Source organism: Girardinichthys multiradiatus, chromosome 3 (genome assembly GCF_021462225.1).
Source record: "Girardinichthys multiradiatus isolate DD_20200921_A chromosome 3, DD_fGirMul_XY1, whole genome shotgun sequence".
NCBI lineage: Eukaryota > Metazoa > Chordata > Actinopteri > Cyprinodontiformes > Goodeidae > Girardinichthys > Girardinichthys multiradiatus.
Window position 1 is genome coordinate 46,462,744 of NC_061796.1, and position 22,944 is coordinate 46,485,687.

Consider the following 22,944-nt stretch of genomic DNA (forward strand, 5'->3'; position numbering starts at 1 on the left):
ACCTTTTTTTTACTGATTCACTGAATGTTTATGATTATTATTCAGCTAATAGATCCAATGATGACCCATTTTATTTTACCGGCAGAGCCAGTGATGCAGTGCACCAAGGTTCCCGTGGTTCTCTTACTGAACCTTAAAGATGTGATTAAATCTTCCTGCCGTTTGTGGTGGAAAGATGAAGTTGGATCCGTGTCCAGCTTCGTTTGTCACAGTCCCTTTCTAGTTGCTGCTCTGACTAAATCTGGGCCGAGTTTAGGCCATTTCCATACCAAATGTCAACACACATCTGCCTTACTTTAATGACATGTTCTCCTGTCTTTCCCATTTTAAACAGCAACTAAGAGAACAAACTGCTTTAACATGTTCTCTAGTATTGCCTGTTTTGAAGAGCAGCTAAAAGAACCAGGTTCTCTGCTGCAAATAAAACGATGAGTTACAAAAACACATCACATTTATCTTAAAAATGTTGTGGCATCTGTCATTTTGTTGAAAACAATTCCGTGAATAAAGGATTTTTGTGACATCATGCGGCTGCAATTTTCCAAAGAAGCGTTTTAAAACCTTCATATTCAAAGCTCAACATTGTAATGTAGCACTGTAACTGGATCTTTGTTTTAAAAATGCATTAGAGATGTAACTCCAACCTTTAACTACTACAGTGCATTGGATTGTTCTGTATATTACATCTACTGCTGAATTATTCATGTAAAAGGTCCATCAGAACTCAACTTTATCTGACAAATCTTCCCAACCCAGATGGTCCCAGAGAAACATCAGTCGTGTATTTAAATGAAGGTTTTTATTAGGTTTCCTGTACATTCATGTACCAAACAGCATCACATGAAAGTCCTCCGTGTTCGAGCACATTAAGAAAAAACAAATCAGATATAAGATGATAATTCGGGTCCCTAACAGAAACAAAGCAGCTCCAGGATTCAAACTGAAAGGACTAATAAATGTGTTCAAATGTTTTTATTGAGGGTCGTTTTCTCTGCTAAAGTTGGAGCTCAAAGCAATACATAGAAGAAGGGGAGAAGTTGTGTTAGTTATCCAGAAAAACAGATTCTGGAGGATTCTCTGAGGTTTTTGTTTCTGGTTTGTTAGTGGAGGTTTGGAAAAAAATCATCATCGATCATTAATCATGGCAGAATAACTCCCTGTTAGTTACATTCTTTAGTCGACGTGTTGGACAGAATCCATACTGGACTGAACTTGGTTGATTCATCATTTTATTCCTTAGGATGAACTGAGGATTTTCATCTTGTCGAGTTTTAGACATCGATATGAAACATAACCCAGAGTTAAAACAAAAACAACCAGGAACGGTCATGCATGAATTCCTTGTTCCTATACGTGTTCAGAAGTTTGGTGAACTCATTTTTTCCACGTTCAGATTTCTTCTCTAATAATCAGTTGTCAAATTATGCCATATACTGTTTCACCACTAGGGGGCGATAAATGGTAACTTTCCAAGTTTCAGGAAAGCCGGTGTTTCTCTTCCTGTTTAACATCTTTCCCACTGAGTTTAATATGATCACTAGTTTTTAAACCAGCTTAAATGAATCTGAAAATACAGCAGATGAAAGTTTCCCATCAGATTTCCTGAATTAAATACTGACACTTGCCTCTTGTGCTTTGGCCAGCGCTCACTCCAGATGCTTTTGGACCAACAGAGAATAAATATGCTGCATCTGCAGATCCAAAGTCTGCGAGCTTTTGCATACAGGCTGAAGATGTGAATACTGACAAGGGTCAGTTCATCATGATTCTTTCTTTGGATCCTTTGGAGATTTTTAGACTTTGAACCAACTTCCGGTTTGTTTGTTAAAACCCCATATTAAAGGAGCAACTTGCTTCTCTGTTGGCCGAAAAGCTTCTGAAGGTGGAAGCTGACCCGATGACTGAAAACATCAGAAATCCAAAGTTCCTCCTGACAGCACCTCACAAAGACCAGCAGCTCTTTGGGGTTTAAAGCTACAGCTGCTGACTGATATTTGGGCTGATCCACAGAAATGAAAAAGAAATGCACACGAACGGCTTTAATGCTCTGCATGAAGGCGGTTAGGAGTCTGGGGAGAAAGCTCTGTGTGCGTTGGGGAACTGCTGCGAGTTGAAGTCTGGGTCTTCCCTCACTCGCTTCTTTACGTCTGCTTTGACCTGGGGAGAGATGGACGTCTGACTGTTATGATCATGGTGGGACTCACCACAACCGTTTTTCAGAGACTGAGGAGAACTAAACAGCAAAACAACCACCTCCAGCTGAATTTAACCAGAGTTCATCCTCAGCTTTAAGTGTCATTACCTGTTCTGAGTAAGCCTCCTTCACCTCCTGCGTCTCCAGGTCTGACTGAAGCTGCTCGGGGGAGGTGATTGGCCTCACTCCTGCGTTCCTGGCTGCCTGACTAACAGCATCGGAGAGGGAGAGGAGGCTGCCGCTGCCTTGGCCCGTCTGTAGGAAAACACACGCTGTGCTGTAAGAAGTGACAAGACAAACTGCATTAAACTAGCTCCAACTGATCCAAGTACCTTCCTGCGTTTTGCTGGCATGCCGTGTAAGTAGGCATCAGATAACGGTGGCTGAGCCTTCATCTTCCTCTGAGTCATCATGTCACACCTGATGATGGGAACCCATTCCTGTATCACAGATAAAACAGGGAATGCTGGGATCTGAGTGTCCTGATCAAGCAGTGATAGTTTTATGTCTCCTACCCACTACAGAAGAATCGGTAATAAAGATGAATTTAAACGTGCAGTTGGATCATCGGTGAGCAAACATCAAGTCATTAAAAGAGTTTATCTGCGGGGGTCTTACAGGAGGGACAGCAGCAGCCCACGACTCCTCGCTGCCCCCCTCAGCTCCTGCTGCCGCCACGTCGCCCCCTAATGGTGCAGCTCCGCCTGAAGCTCCCAGATCTCCAGGCAACGCTCTCGTCTCCCTTGACGACGCAGTGGGGGTTTCATGGGACCCAGACATGGCTTCCTCTGCTGTGGTGGCTGCAGCAGGTGAGAGAGTGTCTTCGATCTTTGGAGAAGGACAGAAACATGAGAGGAGCTGAAAACATCTTCATCTTAAGTCACAAAGACACGTCAGGCTTACCGTCGCGCTTTGAGCCTCCTGAGTGCCGCTCGCAGAACTCGGGTCTCTCTGTGAAAAAAAAAAAACACATCTAATATTTATCAGCTGTTTGAGACGCGGCTCCTAAAGTAACGTGATACACAGCGACCAGCAGATAAAAGGGACAGGCTGCTCTAAACGCTCCCACAGCTTCAGACGGACCTTCATCTGAAAAAGGTTCTGGTGTTGCTCAGGATACCTGTGTGTAAACGATGTAGTTCTGGACCTGCTCCTGTGACACGGGGATGTTCTCCAGAATGACCTGCAGCCTCATCGTCATCATACTGGTCATCCAGTTCACCAAACTGGGGCTGATGTCGCTTGACATCCGACGCTGGAAGAGCAGCAGATGGTTTTTCTTGTTTAAAACACAGAAACAGCTGCTGAGTTTCCCATTCAACAGACCGACTGAGGCAGCAGCAACATCTTAAAGGTCGGTTATCCTCAAACCTACATCTTCCCCGACCTCATGGCCTTGATTTAAGGTGACACAGTGCAGGTTGTGGGGGCTGAAATAAGAAATGGCTCATTGATTCCTTTTATAGAAACAGATGCATCCCTTAACTTGTAACAATGTTGTAATGATTGCTCAGAAGTATAACTTAACTAGAGTTTACAATGTTTAACATGAAGCAGAGAGGAGGTCTAAAAGGGGTCTGAATACTTTTACAGGTCTGAATACTTTCACCAGACAACACCTCTACATTACTAAAAAGACTAACCTCGCCCAACCCAAAAAGACTGGGGTGGCTCTAAAGCATTCACACCATCAGCTGAAGCTTTCACCTCTGTGGGAATGTCTCCAAACCTCAAACAATGATGGCTTATTTCCCATGAATGACTCTTCCTGCTGTCACTGCCTTCTGTACTCACTATTCTGTGGTTGATGACAGCTGTTAGAGCTCTCTGGTCTCCTCTCAGGCAGTGCAGGTTGAGGGCGAGACACTCAAACAGCGCCTGGTTGCACATCTGCAGCAGTCTGGGCCCGAATGTGTCGTCTACACCAAAAGTTTCATATCAGATCATAATGTTAATAACAGTCCAATATTAAATCACTCTACAATGAGCCACAGTTAATTCTGTGAACTGAGAATTACCATGAACAGCTGAAACATGATTCCTTGTCCAGCTTTAATTAAACAGCCCTAACAGTAGGGGGCGATATGAGGTAAAGATCACCTGTGCAGCGCAGGATGTGTGTGGCGATCTGCATCAGCTGCTGCCTGAAGAAGGACATGTTGGTCTGAGTGATGTCAACACCTTCCAGCACCGTGACTGAAGACTCTCTCTGTTGGAGGTGGAGATGAAGTATGAACATTTCAGTCACATCCTTTCACTGATAAACAAGGTTCTAACTACACATAATAAACAGTAAACTGCCCTCGCAAACACTAAATGTAACTCTTACAAATGCATTTCGAAATAGCCCAGGGTGCATTTCGATGCAAATCTACCCGGGTAAAAGGTCCTGGTCACAGGTAGGACTTTTCAGCTTTACTCAGGATTGTTAAAAGGGCGGTTGTATGCAGTGAGGCATGGCACCAGCAGCTACAGTAATGGAGGAGGTTAGTATACAACAAACCGTTTTTATCCCATTCATTTGTCACAAAAAGAAGTTTAAAGGTGTTTTGAAATTAGAAAGGCTCAAAACTTCATCTGTGCACTCAGTTCATCCAGAGTGAACCTACTTTGAAATGTTTTTTCTGAGTTTTCAGGGCAGCAGAGCTCCGCTTACAGGCTGGTCTGGCTGCCAAGCTAAGCTAACCAGGCAGCTGGACTGGGACATCTTCACTAACCACTGCCTGATCTCATCACAGCAATCTGAGATTTCCTGCTACCTGTTATCGTTTTGTGGCAGCTGAAGGTGAATACAAAGCGTTTTATTAGAGTGGCTTTTCATGTAAACCTAACTTAGCGGAGTGGGAACTCTATTATTTTTCATAGTTTAATGCAGAAAGGTCTGCAGGAGGAGAGACCACATTTCCAGGTTTGGATGCAGTTTCCCCAAAAGCTCCCAGTGATGCTCTCCTTCCTCGTGTCCTTCCATCCTCTACTCCGCTGTCTATACATTCTTTATAGTAATATTAGGTTATGATTTGGCAGTCAAGGAAATTAATTCCCTGTACTTCCAGACTGATTATCTGTTTTTTATTACAATAAATACATTTTTACTAAAAACGTGTTCTGTAATTATGACTTTACCTGATGATATTAAAAGAAAAATAAGTGTATAAATCAGTGTTTAGTAGTTATTGTAAATGAATCATTAGCTAATAGACTTCCCCAGACATCATTAGGCTGATGTAAATGAATGGCCCATGGCCTCTCTAAGCAATGGAAACAGAACGTACAGAATACCCCAAGATCCCTTCTAAAACCAGGAATCCTGGGGGTTTAAATCCCAGGGCTTTTTGGTGGAAAATGGGCCAATGTTGCAGACAAACGTTGATATTTAGTGACCGTAAACGATGAAGACTCACAAAACTCTCTGTGATGTACTCCTCTAGTTCGTTGACAAGAGATTCAGCAGCAGTCTGCAGAGAGAAGACAAGAAGAAACATCAGCCAGATGTTTTATTGGACCAATAAAAAGGATTCCTGGTGAGCGATACAGACAGCAATGTTCTCATCAGTGGGCTCTCTGCCATTGAGGTAGTTCTGGGTGAAGAACTGGGACAGCTGAGGCTGGATGCGGCTCAGAGGTTGGTGTTGGCCGTGGAGCAGCATCACCAGGTCAGACATGGTGAACGTCTGACACACCAACATCAGTAGCTCTCCAAAGAACCCTGGGAACCCCAAATACACAAGAAATTAATAAAAATGGAAGTGAATAACAGGATTTTACTGCTGAGCCACAGTTTCAACATAACAAGCAAAGGCTACTACATAACAAACCTGTAGGGTCCTCAGGACTGATGAAGATGTTGGTGGCCTGAGACAGCCGCTGCATGAACTGAGCGATGCTCTCCGTGTCATTCTGAGCTTGGCCCAGAGAGCCCATCATGGTGCTCAGGACGCCACGTACGATGCCCGTGAACAGCTCTGGGTTGAGGGATTCTGCTGCAGCTGCAGCAGGGTTTGCTGCTGGGTTGGGTCCTGCAGGAGCCTGAGTGGTACCAGAGGTCGGTGGTGGAGGGGAGAAGATGGGCTGGGAGGCCTGAAGGTAAAAGAAGAAATGAAAAGGGTCAGAAGCTGTCCTTTTTGTGCACAGCTACATTTTATTGACAGGAATGTCTCCACCTGATCTGAGCAGCTTATCCTGAACAAAAATCGGATCAGGAAAGAAAACCTTATACATAAACCCACTGACCTGTTGCATGAACTCCGTCACTCCCTGGATGAAAGCTGGGACACCAGATGTAGTAACGGTTATTGAGGGGGTCCCAGCAGAACCAGCACCAGGAACACCGGCTACACCCAGAAGAGACCCGAGGAGCTGGCCGAGGTCTGGGGCCAGGTCTTGGGGTTGAGGTTCACCGGTATCGGCCTCTGCTTGGTTCTGAGTGGAAGTAGTGTTTGCAGTGGACGGTGGACTTGGACCTGAGGTGGAAAAGGAAAAGGAAGAGGAGGAGGAAGAGGTGGTTGTGGAGGAGGAAGAGGATGTGATGGTTTGGCCCGCTGTAAAACCAAAAAATGTCAATAATCATTAACGTACTAAAAAAAGGAAAACGTTTCTCAGGCTTGATCCAAATCTAGATCCAAGACTAAATGCTCACCCATTTGTCCCGGCATCAAAAGTTGCCCAACCAGTCCACTGATCATCTGGTTGAGAGCAGCAGGGTTGAAAGCCTGGGAGAAATATTTATTGTAAGCATCTCATGTTTTATGGAAAACAAATCTTCAAAAAAATTAGCAGGTTTCACTCCCACCTGTCCTGGCTGCTGGCCCGGCATTGCAGCTCTCACGTTGATGGTGGTTCCTCGAGTCCCGAAGGCCGGAGGGGGCATGCTGGCAGCAAAGGGGGGCCGAGAGAACACAACCCTGGCCTGGGGTTGTTGGGGTCCAGCATGGGAGGCTGGAGGGGGTGCCGTAGGGGTGGTGGTAGGAGTGTTGGGCCCTGTGGTTGTGGCTGAGGAGGTGGGTGTGGAGCTGGGAGGAGTGGGCTGTGGAGGGACTGGTTGGCCAGTGGCTGCAGCAGTAGCAGCGCTGGTAGCTACAGCAGCTGCATACTGGCTGATCTGCTGCATGAGGTTTCGCATGAAGTCAGGTGGGAGGGCACCTAGAGGGTGGAGGTCAAACCCAGTGGATTAAAACAGCGCGATGGTGGATCTCATTAGGACCATCTCATCAAACTCAAAACTACTAAAAGCAAATAATTCATGGAAAAAAAAAAAACTATTCAATAATTATAAAACTATAAATAATACGTTTAGAAGACCGAATATAATAAATATAAAGAAACAAAATAAATTTAATTAATCTTGATTTATTTACATATAAATTATTAATATAATTTTCTAAAATAAATACAAACAAATCTTTAAAAGAAATAGTTCATTAAAAGCAGTATATAACAACAGTTTATAAATTATGTTAAAAGTAATAAAGACATGTCTAAATAAGGAAAACATCAGTAAAACTAATTTAAAAAGTAAATAAATTTAATAAATAAAAATGACTGAAAAATACCAAAAAAATGTATTTAAAAAAAAAAGCTACACATTAAAAATAAAATCAAGTTTCATTTTTTTTCCAGAAAAAGACAAATTAAATATTTTAAATTTAAAAAACAACAAGAAATTAAAATAAAAGAAAAATATTAAAAATAAATCCAATAAATAAAAATCACGACACTAAAAAACGAGGACAAACTGGTTGAACTTGTTGCATTCAGCTACCTCACCTGGTTGGCCGGGTATTTGCTGTCCACCTGCTGCAGAGTTCGATCCTGGGCCTACATGAACACACGACAAACATACCAATCTAGAAAATCCTGTTTCTCTGAGATTATTTCACAGAAATCATTCAACAAAAGCATCATTTGTTTCTGTTCTACATGTTGTTCAGCAAACACTCGTGGAAGCAGTAGATGGAGTAACTGGTTTCATGTTCAACAGACTGCTGCTGACCAGTGACACATGCAAACATCTCCAGTTCAGAGGAGCATTCAATCAGTGGCGGCTAGGGGACACACCGTCCGTGTTCATCTGCATCATAACCACCGGGACTGCCTGGTGGCTGATCCTGATGACCCGGGGGCCACCCTGTCCCTGTCCAGCCTGCTGATTGGACGGGGTAGTCTGTGAGGGGGAGGTCTGTCCCTGACCTGCCTGCTCTGGCTGGCTGATCGGCTGGCTGGGCGGAGCTTGTCCCTCAGTGCTGTTAGCAGCAACAGCCACTGTGGCACCCAGGTTCATCTGAAGGAGGAAACGGCAGCAGTCATCCAAACTGTCCCAAGGATTAATGCCTACCAGCCAGAATAATGACAGCATCACTTACTTGCACTGGGATGTGATGATGCACGGCTCCAGGAAGATTGACGGGGCTGGTGTAGTGAGAGAACGGGCGGACAACATGGAGGTGGCGGGGAACAGGGCTCATCAGGTTCAGCCGCAGGTCGCTCAGTGCAACAAGTGCATTCCCGAGTAAACGAAGACACTCACAGATCTGAACCAGAGTTCTCTGGTCCTCCTCTCTCTCCTGCAGGAAACCACAAGAAACAAGCTTTAAACATCAACTCTTCATCCAGCAACATGTCCCACTGTGCAAGCATGACATGACAGTACCTCCCGTCACACTGCATGACTGAAGATAGACTGCAGGACTTGTTGCTGCAGCACAATTGAATGTGTCTTGTATTGAGTCCAACTGAGAAATGTGGAAACGAGGCAACAGTAGAAGCCCTGGTGGCTGGCTTCAACAGTCCCGCTGCACAGTTTTCACAGAACATTTTACACACTGCTTTGAATCAGTGGCTGGTACCGCTGTGAAACTGAACAATCAAAGACCTCCAATTTTATCTCCGAAGCAGAATTTCTCTGGTTCTGACTTTTACAAACATGGCTTCAGTCAATGATAATGGCCAATAGATGATGGTCTGGCTTCATAAAGCTCATCATTTAAACCAAAGTGCCTCCATGTTGTCCAGCTGCCATTTTATTTAGTGCTTTTGGATGGATGGATGGATGGATGGATGGATGGATGGATGGATGGATGGATGGATGGATGGTTTTAAAATGAGTTTCAGCCATAAATGCACTGCAGTGTTTTCTGTAGTAATAACAGCTGCCTGACATGTGGGATAAGATCAACACGACGACAATGTTTGCATGAAAACTAGATAAAAGACGCTAAGAGACGTTGAGGTTAAAGTGCAGAGTAGAGCTATTTATCCTACACCTGAAAGCAGCTGCATAAACTCCTCCTGTTGAACAACATGTGAATGTTAGCTCCGAATTCAACCCACTCATGAAGTTTGACTTTGAGAGTTTTTCTGATTGATTTCTGCCCCAGCTAACATTAGAAACCATGCTGATAAATAAAAATACCGACAGGATAATGGCGCCACACACAGTATGTGCAACTAGAATAAAATGAATCCCAACTCATCAGGCTGGAAACCACTTCAGGCATAATTTGCAGGGTTTAGACTCCTACTGTATTGTTGTTGTATTCTGCGGTGGTGGCTGTCTCCAGGATGCTGTGAGCTCTCTGCATGAACGGCTGCAGCCTCTCCTCCACCCTCCGCAGCTCAGAGAGCATCTCTGCCAGCTCAGCTGGGCTGGGGTGACTGAAGCAGGAAACAGAAGAAACCCATCATGATAGGAAACAGCCAGGAAAGTGACAATAAAGCAAGTTTATGTTTAAACATAACCATAAAAGTGGAGTTTGCCTGATATGTAAGTTTTAATTGAACATTAATATACTCCAAGCTTTAATATGAACTCTTCCAGTACGATGGCAATAATATTTTAGCGGCAAACGGCCTGACCTGACCTAATCAACCCATAAAACATTTCATACAGGCAGGTTTTAAAAAGGTTTCTTAACAGCATCGGTTATATAAGCTCAGAGGAGGGGGACACGTCTTCATCTACCAGAGAGCAGGATGTTGATCTGATCTAAACTGATCCAAGACCATCATCTATGGTTCCCATCAATTTAGAGCCAGTTTCCAAACACGTGCCCCCGAAAAATAACATGACGCCCATCAGATGAAGCCCTTGGAAGCAGACCTCATCTACAGAAGTGTACATTAATATTCCACCAAAGCTTGTTCTTAAGGAACCAAAGCATTATTTTTAACATCTGTTCATTAGAGATTTCAGATTAGCTGAAGCAATCTCCATGTAGGAGGAGAGCAGCCTGCATGGGTAAATAAGACAGATTGTCCTCACCTTGGTCCCGGCTGTGGGGTTGGTCCCTCAGACTGTGCAGAGGAGGACGGTGGAGGTGGGGGAGTAGTTGGAGGTGGGGAGGTGTCCATGGGCTGGGCTGAGGGAGAAGGAGTGGAGGTGGTAGATGAAGACGAGGGAGGCGGGGGAGCAGCAGCAGCAGCAGGTGTTGTTTCAGTTTGGGAGGATGACTCAGTCGTTCGACCCTGAAACCAGAAACCAGAGAAAGTATTTCCAGATAAAGCAGAGAATTCGCTGCTCAACAGAAGCCTGAATTATTCAAAGCATGGAGCTCTCACCTCCATCCTGTTGATGACATCCTGGATATCTCGGAGCAGGTTCTCAGCCAACACCAGCCTCAGTCTGGGCTCACTCTGAACCGGCTGGTCCATATCAATGTGCACATTTACGGACCCGTTGCTCTGTAACAACAGCAGCATCACTTAGAACAAACCTTCTGATGAAACGTTGTAGGTAAGTAGACAGGTTGCTGGATCTCACCCCGTTGCTGGTTGTGACTCTGGCATTTCGGGCGTTCTCTCCCATTCCCGACACCATCTGCTGGACCGTCATCTGCTTAAGTGGAGCAAAACAAATAAACTACACAGACCTTTGGAAACCATGGAGATGCAGCTGCTCATTTAATGAAACATTACTAGACACACATTATGAGTTGATATATGATCAAATATGCTGGTGCCACCCTCTCAAAATGTTGTTAATCTTTCATTCCAATTTCTGAGAGTTTTTTGACTTAATAAAACTGCAACAAATGATCAAAACTAAATGGAATTAGTGAAATAACCTTCAGGTGTTTTTCTACATATGCAGAAATGTAGGAAAACATCCTCAGCCCAACAATCAGGGCATTCACACAGAAAACGAAGGGATCCCAAATCTGATGAAGATTTTCTTGTTTATGTTTTATTGTAGGAATAAGAGGAAGAGTTCTTTTCATGAGCAACCTTTTCATCTTTCTGTCAATAAAACCCTTAAATAATATAAAATAATCAACATAAATATTTGCTGATTCTTTTCAATGTTCAGGTGATTTGGATGGAAACCTACAATAAACTGTAAATATGTTGAAGCCATTGTTGTTGGCAGAATGTTTGTCTTTCAGATTATTGTCAGATTGACCGGAAAACTGAAGCCTCTTCCTCCTCACACGCAGACATCGGGTTTATTTTTGGAGTAAAGTAGGTCTGCATGAACTCATTGTAATACAGTAAGTTAACATGAGTATTATCAGTGCTTGAGCAGTGTGAACATTTTGCTTAATTTGCAGGTTAAAACATCTGATCTCTCAAACTAAATGCTCAAAACATTTGCAGCTTTTCCCATATCTTCTTCTTTGATTTCTATTTTTTTGTATGTTTTTATTAGACAAAAATCTGTTGGTAGAATGTTCTACTGCTCTGATTACACAGAGAATATAAATAATCCCTAATGGCAAGGACACATTTTATATAGCAAACTCAGCTTTATCATATATATGCAGATTTGGTCATTTATTAAATGCAGGTTGAAAGTAAACTAGTAAAGCTACTCTGAGGTTCACATAAAACACTAAAATGTAGCATCTCTGAACCTGTTGAAACTGAAAAATGAAGTGAAATCATGTTTCTGCTTAATAATGAAACAAGTTTAGTTTATTTTAGGTACAGACTCCTGATAATAAAAATCTAGATGGTCTAGCTGTTTTTGGCTCTGAGCGAACTCCTGCTTCCTCTTGCAGACTTCTTCTGCAATGATCTGGGAAGGTCTTGTGTTTTCTACTACTAGATCTGTACTTACAAAACTCCACGCTCCCACAGGGGTTGTTTATGGTGCTAAATCTGTCTCATAATTTTTCCTTTCCATTTCCATTCAGTTGGAAATCTACCTAAACCACTTTAAAACTTTATCAGTTGAACATCTGCCATGATTAAGACAGGTTTTCCCTAGTTGTGGTCCCCAATGTAATCTTTGGAAAGCCCCACTACCCACTTGTTTAGATGTTCATGCAAAACTTCTTTATCAGTTTCTATCTGCAGCTTCCCCACAAACAATCTGACACTAGCGCCCACTTCACACTGTGATCAGCACGTTTTGCAGCATAAAGTACACAGGAAGACAGTATTGAAATGTGTCATCCACTCATAGACAACACAAACCACTTGTAAAATTTGCTAAATTAACACTAAAGTTCTTCTGCATTCACAACTTAAAACAGCACGAGCTTCAAAGCAAAGGTTTTCCCAATGTGTGAATAATTTAAGGTATCATTAGGTATCATTTAAGGTATTATTCGTAGTTTGCTGATTTAATGTCAGAATATTTGGGGCTGGTGTAGAACAGGGAATAGACCCTAACATGATAAATTTCACCATACAGGTCCTTCTCAAAATATTAGCATATTGTGATAAAGTTCATTATTTTCCATAATGTCATGATGAAAATTTAACATTCATATATTTTAGATTCATTGCACACTAACTGAAATATTTCAGGTCTTTTATTGTCTTAATACGGATGATTTTGGCATACAGCTCATGAAAACCCAAAATTCCTATCTCACAAAATTAGCATATTTCATCCGACCAATAAAATAAAAGTGTTTTTAATACAAAAAACATCAACCTTCAAATAATCATGTACAGTTATGCACTCAATACTTGGTCTGGAATCCTTTTGCAGAAATGACTGCTTCAATGCGGCGTGGCATGGAGGCAATCAGCCTGTGGCACTGCTGAGGTCTTATGGAGGCCCAGGATGCTTCGATAGCGGCCTTTAGCTCATCCAGAGTGTTGGGTCTTGAGTCTCTCAACGTTCTCTTCACAATATCCCACAGATTCTCTATGGGGTTCAGGTCAGGAGAGTTGGCAGGCCAATTGAGCACAGTGATACCATGGTCAGTAAACCATTTACCAGTGGTTTTGGCACTGTGAGCAGGTGCCAGGTCGTGCTGAAAAATGAAATCTTCATCTCCATAAAGCTTTTCAGCAGATGGAAGCATGAAGTGCTCCAAAATCTCCTGATAGCTAGCTGCATTGACCCTGCCCTTGATAAAACACAGTGGACCAACACCAGCAGCTGACACGGCACCCCAGACCATCACTGACTGTGGGTACTTGGCACTGGACTTCTGGCATTTTGGCATTTCCTTCTCCCCAGTCTTCCTCCAGACTCTGGCACCTTGATTTCCGAATGACATGCAGAATTTGCTTTCATCCAAAAAAAGTACTTTGGACCACTGAGCAACAGTCCAGTGCTGCTTCTCTGTAGCCCAGGTCAGGCGCTTCTGCCGCTGTTTCTGGTTCAAAAGTGGCTTGACCTGGGGAATGCGGCACCTGTAGCCCATTTCCTGCACACGCCTGTGCACGGTAGCTCTGGATGTTTCTACTCCAGACTCAGTCCACTGCTTCCGCAGGTCCCCCAAGGTCTGGAATCGGCCCTTCTCCACAATCTTCCTCAGGGTCCGGTCACCTCTTCTCGTTGTGCAGCGTTTTCTGCCACACTTTTTCCTTCCCACAGACTTCCCACTGAGGTGCCTTGATACAGCACTCTGGGAACAGCGTATTTGTTCAGAAATGTCTTTCTGTGTCTTACCCTCTTGCTTGAGGGTGTCAATAGTGGCCTTCTGGACAGCAGTCAGGTCGGCAGTCTTACCCATGATTGGGGTTTTGAGTGATGAACCAGGCTGGGAGTTTTAAAGGCCTCAGGAATCTTTTGCAGGTGTTTAGAGTTAACTCGTTGATTCAGATGATTAGGTTCATAGCTCGTTTAGAGACCCTTTTAATGATATGCTAATTTTGTGAGATAGGAATTTTGGGTTTTCATGAGCTGTATGCCAAAATCATCCGTATTAAGACAATAAAAGACCTGAAATATTTCAGTTAGTGTGCAATGAATCTAAAATATATGAATGTTAAATTTTCATCATGACATTATGGAAAATAATGAACTTTATCACAATATGCTAATATTTTGAGAAGGACCTGTACTAATGGCATGCAACCTAGTTGTACCAACAACTGCCAGGTGGCGCTGTTGGCAAGGAGCTATGCTTAAAAAACCAAGATGGTGCTGCAGGAAAACACCAGACAGACTCTGTACAAGCTGCTGAAGGAGGCTGGGCCCAGATGTCTTGAAAACATCACCAGCCAGCCCCATGTGATCCCAAACGCAGACTAACCTGTATCTGCTGGGGGTCCATGATGTTAACGGGAAGATTGAAGGTTCCAAGCATAACATAGCTGTTAGCGTTGCGATCGTGCGGCACTTGGGGCGTTCCCTGGGAGGACGAGGATGGCCCGCTGTCTGCTGAGGTTCCTCCGGATCCCGAACCGCCCTGGGAGGGTGGAGGGGGGGCCCGTTCCACCAGGTGGATCACCTTTCCACCCACATCTGCAAAAACAAAAAAAAACAAAAAATACCTTAGAAGTACAGTAATGCATGGAAGAGGCTCGTTACAAAGAAGTACAGCAGAGGAACTCATTTATAATCAAAAATTTCAAAAGCTACTAAATATTCTGTTAGTTGAATTATTGATTAATAATAATAATCATCTTTATTGGTCATTGCACATTACAATGACATTTGTCCTCCGCATTTAACCCATCCCTTATAGGAAGCAGTGGGCTGCCATTGTGCGGCGCCCAGGGAGCCAGAGTGGCAGGCTGTGGGATACGAACCCCGCCCCTGTTCTAACCACTAGGCCACCAGTTTCCCCAATTTAATATAATTCAATTCAATTCAGTTTATTTATATAGCAACACATGTTGTCTCAAGGCTCTTCACAACAGTCAGGTTCATACATTCCCATTAATCGTAACCATTGAACAGTTCAGTCAGATTCAGTTATTTATTCAAATTGGATAAAAAGTTTTTCTATCTAAGGAAACCCAGCAGATTGCATCCAGTCAGTGACTTGCAGCATTCACTCCTCCTGGATGAGCATGTAGAGACAGTGGACAGTCACTGGTGTTGACTTTGCAGCAACCCCTCATACTGAGCATGCATGTAGCGACAGTGGAGAGGAAAAACTCCCTTTTAACAGGAAGAAACCTCCAGCAGAACCAGAACCAGGCTCAGTGTGAGCGGCCATCTGCCACGACCGACTGGGGGTTTGAGAGAACAGAGCAGAGACACAAAGAGAACAAAGAAGCACTGATCCAGGAGTACTTTCTATGGGAAGGAAAAGTAAATGTTAATGGATGTAGCACCTTTAGATGTTTCATCTAGAACGTTTCACCCTGGACAGGTCGCCAGTCCATCGCAGGGCAACACACAAACAACCAAGCACACACTCATTCATACACCTAAGGGGAATTTAGAGTTACCAATTAACCTAACAGGCAAGTCTGTGGGAGGAAGCCGGAGTACCCGGTGAGAACCCACGCATGCACGGGGAGAACATGCAAACTCCATGAAGAAAGACCCCCGGTCCGGAATCGAGCCCAGGACCTTCCTGCTGCAAGGCAACAGTGCTACCAACTGCGCCACCGTGCAGCCGATTATTTAAATTATATTTAAACAAAAAGAGCAGGGCCAGACTAATCTTGTACTGGACCTGGACTGGACTGAGTTCAGATTTAAGGAACCCTTCCTGACTTACTGTAGTCTGCCAGCGTACGTTCATCCTGCAGCACTCTGCCCTGGTAGATGAGCCGTTGTTTATCCACAGGAATGCCCACTGAAGAGGCAATGTGGTCCTTAAACTCTTTCACTGTCAGCTACAAAACAATAGGACACAATGAGTCAGAAAAGGCAGGCAGAAAATATACATCTGAGCCCAAAATGTGAAGCAGGAAATGTGTTCTTACCTGAGAACCAACAGTGTAGGTTCTGCTCTGGGAGTCTAGTGTTTTCACTGTCACTTCTAGGTCAGACGTTTGTTCTTCCATGATGTTCCTGTAATTAACACAGTAAGTTCTGGTGAAGATCGATTACAGACATTATTGGACAGTCAAAGCCAATAATATCACTGATATTTCAGAGTTTGAAGAACAAGAACAGGGCTGCATGATATCAGGAAAATATCTGAATGAGCTGCTGCGTGAAAGTCAACGGATGTTTAACAGATCTGAGGGTAATTCAAGAGTTCAGTGAGAAGACTAAAAACCAAGAATTTTAAACTGATCGTAGCAAGTCTACAGAATGCATGAAATATAAAAAGATTTGCTCTGTAACCTGTATATATATATATATATATATATGATCCTGAATTCTGTGCAGCGTTTATCTATAAATATATAAAATAAAACTGCTTGTTTGAGTAAGTTCTCTAACATGGTCCAATTAACTAAGGATGCAAATGTCAGAAGTTTGTCATTTAGGGGTGTGATTTCTCTGCACCAGTGTGTCAAAGGAACAATCAAAGCCATTAAAATGCGTTGGTTAACCGACCACATTTTAACACTTTACACCATTTGATTTAAAAACAATTGTTCTGCTTTATGCGAATTATTTCATATTAATTATTATTGTCTACTGTGTAGAAGAATATCGTGTAATTGTTTCGGTCAGTGGTAATAAATTTAAGGAGGATTTATGTCATCTTATGACAAATATTACGTAATCATCCAGTGTTGTCAAACTGATCTGAGTGTTGCTGTGTTAATAATATAGATTGATGTGCATTACATTAAGTTTGATCAAAACAGAAATAAAGATTTATCTCTTATTGATTAATGTATGGTAATGCATTGTAAATTATTTAGTTTAGTAACTATTCACTTGAAGAGGTTTAACGCTGGTTATAACACCGACATCCTGCTGCTGACTCTTGTAAATAAAACCCGTAAATTAAAGCTTCGATGTTAACTTTTAGCTGTAAAATGTACCAAACACAAATAACTGTAACCGTGGATTTACCAGTGGGTTGTAATCAGAGTTGTGGGGGTAATAAAGCTGAATATCCAGTCAAGTTTACACAGCTAACTGGAAGGACGGCTAAGCTAATGCTAAGGTAACTGAACGTCAAGCTAACACAGAAAGTTAAAGAGTTAATTTTCACAGACTGCGAGCTGTTAAACACTTACCGCCTAACCACACTACCGTGTCACTGTATCCAGTGCTAACTGGTTCTTATCACCGGAGAACGAACCGCTTCCCGGTGGGCCCGGTGTTCTCTAGAAGCTAAAGGCTAACGAGGAAGTGACGTAAGAGGTCAACGGATGTATTCACAGAGAGAAGAAAAGATGGCGAACTTGGTGGAGGCGACGAGCGAAAAGCAGTTTGAAGAGTTTCTCACCAAAGCTGGAAAATGCCTCACCGTGGTGCATTTCCACGCTGCGTGGGCTCCTCAGTGCGGCCAGATGAACGAAGTAATGGCGGAGCTGGCCATAGAACACACCGGTACCACGTTCCTGAAGCTGGAGGCAGAGGCGGTCCCGGAGGTGTCGGAGAAGTATGAGATCTCCTCGGTTCCTACTTTCCTGTTCTTCAAGGCCGGGGAGAAGGTGGACCGGCTGGACGGTGCTCACGCTGCGGAGCTTACCAAGAAGGTCCAGCGGCTGGCGGTGAACGCACGTCCGGCTGGAGCTGCGGAGGTACCTGACCTGAACGAGCGGCTGAAGAAGCTGATCAACGCGGCCCCCTGCATGCTATTCATGAAGGGCTCCCCACAGGAGCCTCGATGCGGCTTCAGCCGGCAGATCGTGGGGCTGCTGAAGGAGCACAACATCCAGTTCAGCAGCTTTGACATCCTGTCCGATGAGGTGGTCCGACAGAAGCTAAAGACCTTCTCCAATTGGCCTACCTTCCCTCAGCTGTATGTAAACGGGGATCTTGTGGGCGGACTGGACATCGTGAAGGAGCTGGCTGCGTCCGGGGAGCTGGAGAACACCTGCCCCAAGGCCGTAAGCCTGGAGCAACGCCTGAAGACCGTCATCAAGCAGAGTCCGGTCATGCTGTTCATGAAGGGCAACAAGGAGGCTGCCAGATGCGGATTCAGCAAGCAGATACTGGAGATCTTAAACGGATCTGGAGTGGATTATGGCACCTTTGATATTCTGCAAGACGAAGAGGTCCGTCAGGGGCTGAAGACCTACTCCAACTGGCCCACATACCCACAACTTTACGTGAAGGGGGAGCTGATTGGTGGCCTGGACATAGTTAAGGAGCTGAAGGAGAGTGGAGAACTGGTGTCAGTTCTGAAGGGGGAGTCATAGATGGATGTCCTTCACCATCCATCAGATAAGGAACAAGAAGCTACTGCAAGGACCCAGAACATCAGCTGCATGGGGCCGGAGAGTGAAGCTCAACAATAACTTTCAGATTCTAGCTGTTAAGTAGATTCTCTTTGCCGAAACGGAGAAAATGTTTGGGTTTTTTTTTTTCAGTAAAATTCATGTTCAAGTTGGATTACTGGATATTTGTGAAAATACATCTTTAAAATGTTTAATGGGAAAGTAAAACCAGAAATAAAGGTCTTTAATTTGACCCTTCATGTCTGATTCTGGGAAAATTCTGATAAAAGCTGCCTGGGTTTTTGAGAACGTCCCTCTTTCATGTTTTCACCTCTTCATGCTTTGGATCTGATTAGTAAACAGCTTTTCATCCGCCCCTTAAAACACATAAGACTCCTGGAAATCCCATTTCCTGGCTCTGTCATTCTTCCTTGACAAAAACAATAATTAAACATTTTAAAAGAACACAAGAGTTTGCTTTTATTGCGTCTAAAGATTACTAAGCATTTATTAAATGATTTTTTTATTCCCCGCTGAATGGGGGAAAAACATCTGGTTGCAATCATAAATCCTGTACACCAAACATGCTTCGCTGTAGCTAACCAGAGGCTGGACATCGTTAACATGGTGCTGTTCAAGCTCCAGCGAAGCGTTTCACTAAACTAATTACAGCAAAGCCAAACCAACTTTATTTATAAGCACTTTGGAGGACCAATCCTGCCACAGTTAAGAATATGTACAGGAATAAATAAATAAGCATACGATTAAATACACAAAATCGGCAGTAAATTAATTCTTCAATGAGACATAAACGTATATATCTAATTTAATTAGCTACTTTATTTATTCACCTTTGTAATATTGTCTTATTTATTATCCATTAACATTTTCAACCTTATTAACTTATTTTTAAATCTATTTGTATCTGTGCATGTTTTAACTTTTTCTGTCCATTTTATTTTTCCTTTGTATTTTTTTACTCTATTTATTTGTCCAATGCTATTTATTTATGCCTGCGCTTTTTACATCTGCACCTCATAAGGCAAGTGAGGGGCACTGCAATTAATTAATATTAATTTTAGTGCATTTATGGTGATCATCAAGATTAAAACTATTAATTTCTCCAAGTCTCTAAAAATCACATTTAGAATGGCTTTAATTTAAACTACTGGTCAAAAGTTTTAGTTTCTCATTTAATGGTTTTCTTTATGTTTATGATTATTTCCATTGTGCATAAATTCTCACTGAAGGCATCAAAACTGTGAACACACATGGAATTATGTAGCAAACCAAAAATTGTAAAATAACTTTCTTAAATTAACTGTTTTATATTTTAGATTCCTTAAAGTAGCTGCACTTTGCTGTGATGACTGAAGTATTAACCTCTGACCTTCTCTCAGTGAACCACCTCATGAAGATCATGGAGAGAACGCCATGAGAGCAAAGTGAGGCATTTTGGAAGAATCTAAAAATGTTTCGAGTTATTTCACACTTTTCGTTTACCACATAATTCCATGTGTGTTCATTCACGGGTTTGTTGTCTCTGGTGAGAATCTACTATTTAAATAGTCATGAAAATAAAGAGACCCATTACGTGAGAAAGGCGTTCTAAAACGTTTGACCAGCAGTGCCTCTAAAAATATACCAGACCACTTAATCAAAAATAGTGTTATAATTAATCTGTATACAGCTATTTTATTTCACCATAACTTATTTAAAGACGGATCTAAATCCACTTTTAGGTTTTTTGATTTATATGATGATATGTTATTGATATTATACAAATAAATGTGGAGTCAGCCCTGCCTGTTAGTAATAAGCGGAGTTCAGGACATTGAAAGAAGTATCTGAACACTGAAAGTTTAATATAAGGAGTTAAATCTGAAACTTGTTTCATATCTGGAAACCTTTGAAAGTTTTGAACAAAAAGCTCTGAATGTCATAAATGTCGGATATAAAACGTAAAAATGTGTGGTGTTCAGCTTGAACATCTGCTCTTAGTCTTCCCACATCTCGAGATGAATGCGTTTAGTTGCTGATTGGACGATTATTTGGATTAAGAAGCAATTAAAGAAGTGTGCCTAATAAAGTGGCCCCTGAGTATGCAGAAGAGGAGAGTGAAAGAGAAATGTTGCAGAAGGTGAATGCAGCTTAAAGATGCCCACGCAGTGTTACGTATGTATTCATGTGAAACAGAGTTGCGTTCTCACATCAGTACAGCAGACCTCCCAGGTGATTTTGGACAGACTTTTTAAATGTTCCTCAACTATTCTGCCTCTATGATGATGAGGTGGTCCTGTCAAGAAGACCTGGCTGACCCTTCTCGGTCCTGCAATTACAGCATATGTGAAAAATTGTTACCGCCACCTTGTGGAGGTAGAGATAATGACAATGACTGATTTCTCTACCCCGCTGCTGCTCCACCTATTTCTGCACCTCCCTCTACGCCCACATTATTTCCGCACTGACACCCTGACAGAACCTCACTTGTGGTCTTCCTACTAAAAAGCTTATTGTTAGCTTTGATATACCCTGCACTGTTATGTCCTTCTTTGTAAGTCAAATTGAACAAATAATGCATAGACATAAAACATAATTTATTCAATTTGAAATAAAAAAAAATGATTGAAAAAGTTTGGTTGAATTAAGTTTCGTGAGCTGATGCATATAAATCACCACCGGTAATATTTCTGACCTGGTAAAGTACCCTAACCCTAAAAAGGTCAAGAAGAAGAGTCAGTCAAAATATTTATAAAACTTAAGCAAAAGGTTTTGGATTTACTTGGATTAACCTCAAAAAATATTCAATACAATGACGAAACTTCCACGTGATTTTAGCCTTAAAATTTCCACAACGTGGACTGACATTTTATTTTGAAAGATTTTCACTAAGCGGTTTTATTGGTTTACCCATCAGATAATACCTGTCATCCCTTGGAAATGACCACTATATAGTCAAGGCAATGACAAAATCAATCTAAATGAGAAGTTATTAGATTATCTAAACGGTGGAACAAGAAATAGTTTCCAGAATAAAAATCGGAAATACTGTGGAATTTAAATAAATTATTTACAACAGACGAGGAATAAATGGTTAGTTTAACTGCAAGAGAAAATAAGCTGAACAACTAATCAGAAAAACCAAAAGGAGAGAAAACACAGAGGATTTACACAGACACCTGTTATGATTTGGGGTTTTTTGGTGTCAGGTTTTTTCCTTATATGTTTTTCACTGCTCAAGTTTTGAATCATGCTTTCGTTATTTTTCTGGTCATGTTTTAGTCTTGTTCATGTTTTGTCAAATTTGGTTTTGTTTGTATATTAGAGTATCTGTTTTTGCCGCAGCCACGTTTTGTTCTGTCTGTCAATTAAGTTTATTCGGTTCACCTGCTCAAAGTCAACCTGTCTCCTTGCTCCACCTGGTTTTCACTCCATATATACACACCTGTTCAGTTAGTCGTCGTGGAAACATTCTCAAACCAAGTCTTGTTTTTTTGATCATGCCATGCCTGTCTTGCCTGCCCGTTTGTTTTGTTCCTGCCTCCTGCTGAGTGTGAGTTTTTGTTATTAAACCTTTTTTCACTTACCATCACGCTGCCTGCTCGTCTGCATTCTGGGGTCCAATATTTCGCAAGCCATAACAGACACCAGAACCAAACACCTCTACCAGCAACATAAGTAAGAATAAAAGCCCAGGATTCACTAAGAGGACATGCTTAAAAGTTGAAAAGATGAACAGAAGGGAGACAGCTGCAGTAGATGGTTGGGTGGGCATCAAGCTCAGAATTAAAATTACATTTATTGCTTACATGGAACATTTCTCTTCATTTACAATTTCTAAAGTATGCATCTTTCCTTCCAACTGCTGTCAGACTCTGCAACAAAACCCTTGCAGCTGATCGCTCAAAGTATACTAAAAAACACACAAACAACAAGCAGAGTAGCTTTCTGTTGACGTGTAATATCTTTCTGTGTGCAATTACAATTACATACAAGTGTGTGTGTATGTGTTTATATGCAGGTATGTACATATGTGAGTGTTTGTATGTGTGTATGCATATATGTACACTGCTCAAAAAAATAAAGGGAACACTTAAATAACACATCTTATTCTAAAAGCAGTGTTAGTTTACTGTATGTTAAAATTATCTTTTTAGGGAAGATTGTGTTCTAATATTAATACAAAAACAGGGTAACCAAATCCTCATTGACGGAAATAAGCCCAGAAGCAATGGTCCCATCTGGATGTATTTTGGGAAGGGGGCTGAGCAGCTGAAGGTACGTAAAAGAATCACTTTACAAAGTAGTGGAAAGTCTTTAAT

General features: G+C 42.2%; 2 protein-coding genes across 7 annotated transcripts; one reads left to right on the forward strand and one right to left on the reverse strand.

Moving 5' to 3' along the window:
* Nucleotides 1-780: 780 nt before the first annotated feature.
* bag6 (BCL2 associated athanogene 6) lies at nucleotides 781-17,608 on the reverse strand. Of its 6 annotated transcripts, none has more exons than XM_047360672.1 (25): nucleotides 17,474-17,608; nucleotides 16,256-16,343; nucleotides 16,048-16,165; nucleotides 14,626-14,837; nucleotides 10,950-11,021; nucleotides 10,748-10,870; nucleotides 10,452-10,654; nucleotides 9,712-9,844; nucleotides 8,554-8,754; nucleotides 8,249-8,471; nucleotides 7,958-8,008; nucleotides 6,984-7,333; nucleotides 6,831-6,903; nucleotides 6,425-6,732; nucleotides 6,010-6,271; nucleotides 5,731-5,900; nucleotides 5,596-5,649; nucleotides 4,295-4,403; nucleotides 3,989-4,113; nucleotides 3,315-3,449; nucleotides 3,098-3,145; nucleotides 2,813-3,022; nucleotides 2,527-2,634; nucleotides 2,303-2,449; nucleotides 781-2,157 (listed from the first exon to the last, which is right to left on the reverse strand). In XM_047360672.1, the coding sequence occupies exons 2-25, from the start codon at nucleotides 16,334-16,336 to the stop codon at nucleotides 2,062-2,064; spliced, it is 3,612 nt and encodes a 1,203-aa protein (XP_047216628.1). In that variant the 5' UTR covers nucleotides 16,337-16,343; nucleotides 17,474-17,608; the 3' UTR covers nucleotides 781-2,061. The 6 variants fall into 6 exon arrangements, with proteins under 6 accessions (XP_047216628.1, XP_047216623.1, XP_047216627.1 ...); XM_047360667.1 differs by having other exon boundaries at nucleotides 3,315-3,473; XM_047360671.1 differs by having other exon boundaries at nucleotides 3,315-3,473; nucleotides 8,381-8,471; nucleotides 10,950-11,024.
* glrx3 (glutaredoxin 3) lies at nucleotides 17,599-19,087 on the forward strand. Its single transcript, XM_047360673.1, has one exon. The coding sequence runs from the start codon at nucleotides 17,609-17,611 to the stop codon at nucleotides 18,602-18,604; it is 996 nt and encodes a 331-aa protein (XP_047216629.1). The 5' UTR covers nucleotides 17,599-17,608; the 3' UTR covers nucleotides 18,605-19,087.
* Nucleotides 19,088-22,944: the final 3,857 nt, after the last annotated feature.